The sequence below is a fragment of the Strix uralensis genome, chromosome 1 (genome assembly GCF_047716275.1).
Source record: "Strix uralensis isolate ZFMK-TIS-50842 chromosome 1, bStrUra1, whole genome shotgun sequence".
NCBI lineage: Eukaryota > Metazoa > Chordata > Aves > Strigiformes > Strigidae > Strix > Strix uralensis.
The window spans coordinates 154,317,185-154,323,399 of NC_133972.1; the positions used below are offsets into that span (position 1 = coordinate 154,317,185).

Consider the following 6,215-nt stretch of genomic DNA (forward strand, 5'->3'; position numbering starts at 1 on the left):
ATTCCTCCTTGTTCCTGCATTCTGAATGAAAAATACATTCATAAGTTTAATGCTTACTCCCTCCGTCTTTTGCTTTAATACATTGTCTGTCTTACAGAGGGGAGTTTGCTCTTTGGCTCGATGGTGATCTCTACCATGGAAGAAGTCATTCATGTAAAACATTTGGGAATCATACACTTTCTAAGCGAGAAGACTTCATTATTCAAGACATAGAAATATGGGCTTTTGAATGAGTATTTAACTATTTCTACAGGGTATTGTCCCAAACCTGACATGAATCAGTGCAGCTCAAAAATCCTGAGGAGCAATATAATACACTGTTTTACCTTTCTGATTTTTTTGTAAGTTTTTGGCACGGCCATCTAGTTATTTTTAAATAGCAGACCTTTTTTTTTTTTTTCATGCTCTCACATCTGTAATATACTGTCCTACTTTTTGTAAGCTGTAGACACTTTTACAAAATATAGACCATGTGGACTAAAAACTATCATTAGTTACTTTGAGCCTTGCAGCCTACAAAATTTTCATTACAGTTGCCTCCCAGGTTTCCCACACACACCTTTCTGCAATCCTGCTAGGGGGCTGCTTCATTGAATATAGGTTATTATTTTTGTATTCAAATTATGTCTATGAATGAAGTTGCCCTCTCTGAACCTATACAAGAAGAAAGCTGCGTGTGGGTATTTGGCAGCTGTACTGCAGAGATTGGTCTGGACCAATGATGGATTAATTCATATGGTGCCACAAAGAGATGAGAAGCCTAGCATTCCTTCTTAACACATACCAGTACACATATGGTGAAGTTAGAAGATACTCAAAGTAAACAGTGCCACTTGTCTTGTTTATTGTTCATGCTTAGAAAAAAGTCAGTTAATATGTGTTCTAGCTGCATGCTGATTGTGTTAAAGAGTGTTTTGCACATGCTGTTAATGATCTGCAGGTTTGGGACAAATACTGACTATATTGAGCTATGTGGCAAGGACTTACAAAATAGCAGGGGAATGTAAGAATGTGATAGTTCCACAAAATCAAGAGGCTAAAGCAAGCAAAACTTGGTGAACAATTTGTAGCTATAGTAGGGCATTAAAAGTACAGAAACAGATGCATCTTTCTTCAACATAAAGTGTCAGATATATACTGTTATACTGTTGTAGCCGTGTAGCACATCAACTCCAAGAATATAGCTTATTCCTGTCCAAAGAAAAAAATAGTTGTTGATGTTTTTGAGTGGGTCTATGTTGTAAATTTACAGTTAGCACCAGCTCTGATTAAAATGAGATAATGTACTATAGGTAGACAATATTGTAATTCAGTAGACTCGTGGAATATGCAAACTTACTGTCATGTGACCTCAAAAAAAAATGACAGGCTAGAATACAGTTCCAGTAGCTCTTGTCCACTTTTGTAGGAAAATTGATAAGCCATTGTGGCAATAACAGCTCAACAAAACCGTTTGTTTCAAAGCTTTTATTCTATGTTCTGCAAAAACAAAACAAAAAAAAACCAAAAACAAAAAAATTGCTGTTAAGTGTGACAGTGACTGACTTTGTGCTGAAATTTCAGCTATTTCAGATGAACATTGTATATTATCTTGTAAATTAATGTTTAAAGTAGTTTTGTTATTATAGAAAAGTGTTGATTGACGGGTTGCTTATAGCACTTTAAATTATTCTAGAAATGGAATAAAAGCCAAATGGGTTGGCTTAAGTAGATGTAGTTGTATATTATTTCAAAACATTTACATCTTTGGAAAGTTCTAAAAACTTATTTGAAGACAGCTTACTGCTATGGTAATGAGAAAGGGCAGATGTTTCATCTATAATATGCTAATGCTCAATGTGAATAGAAATACAGGGCTTTGTTTCCTGTCTCTATGTATAGCTCTTTATCCTTATTAGAACTTAGTACAATGTGTAGACTAAATGTTTACAAGATAAGGAACTGTAAATAAATTGAAATGGCTTTTCTCCCCTTTGGTCTTCCACAGCAGTATTATTGTCTTTGTGGAGTTAAGACTGATTATTACAACAACAAAATCCTGTAATGGATTTTAAGTACTATAAGGTCACAGTGATGTATAGCAAATAAATCTAAATATATGTAAAAATAAACTTGAGTTGGAGTTTATTTAGAAGTTGGAGTTTACTTAGAAGCACAAATGCAGGTTATTACTGTTCATTTAATAACTTTCCTGTGTATATATAGGATGCATTTGCTCATCCTTTTGAGGATTTTTGGTTTTCTGAAAGCCCAATGGGAAGCGGTGAGAGTGAAATAAGCTGTCTTCAGCCATTTTCAAGGGGGGGGGGTGGGGGTGGGGGGGGGGTGGGGGAAGGTGTCTCAGATTATCCTTGCTGACAAAACCCATTAATTCCAATGTTTAGTCTCTATCCTAAGATCATATTGCAAATAAAGCCTATTTTAAATTTTAAATCTACTGTGAAGAAATTTATAAAGAATTATACTTTGAAGAATTGCATAAAAGCACAGAAAATACTCAGTAGCTGAATGTCTCTGAGTATTGGACCAGTCTTGGAAAGGCAAGGGGGGGGGGGGCAGAAAGTGGAAATCAAGAACAGTATAGTAAGCAATACGGTAGCAATCATGTGTATAAATACTAAATTAGTTAAGGAACAGAAAGACAAAGTATAAATGATGGTGGTAGCACTAGCTGATGTGACTGACAGTGTAAAGGATCCACTAGTGTATGTTTATCAATGAAAGACCATGAATTTTGTTAACTAAAGGTGTAGTTAACTTCTGTATGACACATAAAAGGCAGTATAGGTGAGATCAAAGGCACTGTCTTGATGTACCTCCTGCCTTCAATTCAATACAAGTTTCCTGCAGTATGATTTCTTTCCATCTTTTCTGGCAAGATTTGCTTCTGTGATTGTAGAGTTGAGGTTTGGCATATGCTGGAGGCTTTATGAGCTACACTTTGAAAGAGTTTGGTGCCAGAAAACTGTCTCATCATACAGTACTTGGATGTATTCATTGACTAACTCCATGTTTTGCTCAGATACCTGGGATTCTTACCACATCATCTTTCAGCTCTAAATCCTGTCTTTTGTTAATTATGGCTTTTGTATAATCTGCAAGAGGACATGATTTCTCACGTATGGCTTGTGCTTGCATCCTCCTGCTTACCTACCTATACTACATTAGATTTTTTTTTGTATGGGAGTTAGCATGTCTGCATAAAATCCAGTCTTTGAAGAGGAGTAAAAATACTACTCACTCAATTTCAAATTAAAAAAAAAAAGTGATTTGAATACTCCCCAGTATTCCTCACTCAGGACTTGAATCTTAAATCTCACTTTCATGTTCTTCCTCTGTAAATGAACACATCATCGGGGTGTTTTACTATTGTCGCAGCAATAGGGAGCTCAAGGGAGCAATAAGGAGCTCAACCTTTATTCTTTCTCCCCTTATGAGTACATGCTACTGCAGTATGAAATAGAGCTACACTGTGGTACTGGAGCAGAGGGAGAGAGTCCAGGTGAGTGAATGGTGTATGCTTATTCTTAGTGTGGTATGTGCAACCCAAAATGGTCCTGCTGGCTGTCCCACTGCAGGATTGCCAATGTCAGGTCGGTTTAAGCTCTGCTTTCTGCTGTTCTGCTTACCTCATAAACTTTGTAATCCTTGTTGAGTTTCTGTTGTAGTAGTTATGCTGCTAGCAGTACACATGCTACTGAACACTAAACTACTTTCAGTGTGCCCTGTGGTGACAGGAGTGACTTTACTTGAGATGTTGGTGTAGTGCAGCGTGTACATAGCAGCTGAAGGAGCTGTGGCAACAGGGCTTGCCAGTATTTGTTCTGTGTTCAGTAACAACTGAACAACTCGCCACAAATACTACACTTTCCACTACAGCTAGTTTTATTTTAGTAGCCTTCCCTTGTTTTAAAAATGAGCTGTAATGCTGAATCCTGGCTGTACAGAAACATTTTAAAGAAGGAATTACTGCCATGGAGGAGGGACCTGATTTCTAGTGGGTGGGATAATATGTCCAGTGAACCATCCACTCACTTCAGCCACTGAAGCAACTGTAGTAAGACTTGAAAAAATACAAAGGTGTGAAAGTCAAATTTATTTCTTCTGATACAAATTCCATGCTGTCACTTAAGCAATAAAGCTACGTTCAGAATATGGAAAATGCACCTCACTCTTCCTACAGAAGAGATAAGTGTTTCAATACCAATGAAGGCACTTTGCTTTCCTAGCAAACTACACAGCCCTTGCAAGAGCAACACAAGCCTCAGATAGGAAAATGAGGGAGATATGTTACTTATCAGAAGAAAAGCTCTTGCAAATAAAACATTTGGAGGGTAAATACAGTATTTAAGAAAATAATATGCAACTGTAAGCTAACATGAGAATAACTAAGTGTTGCTCACTCAATCTCAAAAGGGGTTTATTTTTGAAGCAAGTCAGAAATAGGAAAAAAGGTCTTAAAGTCTATGAAGACTGCTTCAATCAAGCAGGTTTTGACCTTTATCATCTTACTACTTAGAAATTAAGTAGAATATTTAAATTTGGCAGAGGTCACAGTAGTTTCACAGGACTGTAACAGTTACAATATAGTAGGAGAGTTAGACTGGATAATTTATGGCGTACTTCAGTTGTTTTTTAATGAATTCAGATTTATTTTTCTCCATCTATTTTGCATGGATAAACTTGTCGCACATCTTTATGTAAAAAAAGTTATAAACCTACATGAAATACTTCCATATATCATAAATTACATCAATATTTAATATTTCTCTTACATAAAAACTAAATATTTTTCCCAGTTTAGAAGGCTTTTCATGGTACTCCAAGTGAAATGATGAAGAACAGTTTGAGACAAATCATTAGTCTTATCACATATGTGGTTTTCTTATCCAATTAGAAATAAAACACTTTGGAAAAATTGAAAAAGGTGCTTTTTTGTTGCATAAATTTTTTAACATTGCATTGGGATGATTATGAACAGGAGGCTTAAATCTGCAATGAGCTATAGATTTCTGATGTATAATAGTGATTGCATTGTTACACAGCTGATCTAAGGAATTAAAGGCAAGGGGAGATTTTAAGAGGGCTTGTGAGCTTGAAGGCTGTAGTCTTTCTTTTTTTTCACCCTCAAATGTCAATTGATCTAATGTTATCTTTCGCTAAACCTATAATCTTGTTTTTCTCCTATATGGTAAGTATAAATGCATGTATATTTAAGTGTTCCAATATCCAAGGAGACATCATTGTTTCTATAAATACATTAGCAACAAAAGGAGGACTAAGGAGAATCTCCATCCTTTCTGGGTTGCAGTGGAAAATGGTGACAAAGGGTGAGGAAAAGGCTGAGGTACTTAGTGCCATCTTTGCTTCAGTCTTCAAGGGTGAGACCAGTTGTTCTCTGGGTACTTAGACCCTGGGCTGCAAGACAGAGAAGGGGAACAGGATGAAACCCCCATAACCCAAGGGGAAATGGTTAGAGACCTGCTACACTACTTAGACACACACAAGTCTATGGGGCTGGATGGGATCCACCCAAGGGTACTGATGGAGCTGGCGGAAGTGCTCACCAAGCTGCTTTCCATCACTTTTCAGCAGTGCCGGCTAACCAGGGAGGTCCCAGTTGACTGGAGGTTAGCAAATGTGATGCCCACCTACAAGAAGGGCCGAAGGAGGATCTGGGGAACTACAAGCCTGTCAGTCAGACCTTGGTGCTGGGTAAGGTTATGGAACAGATCATCTTGAGTGCCATCATGCAGCATATGCAGGACAACATGGTGGTCAGGCCCAGGCAGCGTTGGTTTATGGAAAGCAGGTCCTGCTTGACTATCTTGTTTTTCTTCTGTGACAAGGTGACCCTCTTAATGGATGAGGGAAAGGCTGTGGATGTTGTCTATCTAGACTTTAATAAAGCCTTTGACACTGTTTCCTGTAACCTTCTCCTGGAGCAACTGGCTGTTTAGGGCTTGAATGGATGCACTGTGCTGGGTAAAAAATGGGCTGGATGGCCAAGCCCAAATAGTGGTGATGAATGGAGTTAAATCCAGTTGGCAGATGGTCACAAGTGGTGTTCCCCAGGGCCCAGTATTGGGGCCAGTTCTGTTTATTTTTATCAATGATCTGGACAAGGGGATGAAATGTACCCTCAGTAAGTTTGCAGACACCAACAAGTTGCAGGAGTGTTGATCTGCTTGAGTGTAGGAAGGCTCTACAGAGAG

At 37.9% G+C, this 6,215-nt stretch overlaps 1 protein-coding gene across 12 annotated transcripts in view; it reads left to right on the forward strand.

The window, feature by feature from the left end:
* OXR1 (oxidation resistance 1) overlaps positions 1–2,111 on the forward strand; it is a 292,999-nt gene extending 290,888 nt beyond the window's left edge. For all 12 annotated transcript variants that reach the window (XM_074886459.1, XM_074886475.1, XM_074886465.1 and 9 more), the window contains one exon: positions 98–2,111. In XM_074886459.1, the coding sequence (XP_074742560.1) occupies positions 98–233 (136 nt within the window). In that variant the 3' untranslated portion in view covers positions 234–2,111. The remainder of the gene's footprint in view (positions 1–97) is intronic.
* Positions 2,112–6,215: the final 4,104 nt, after the last annotated feature.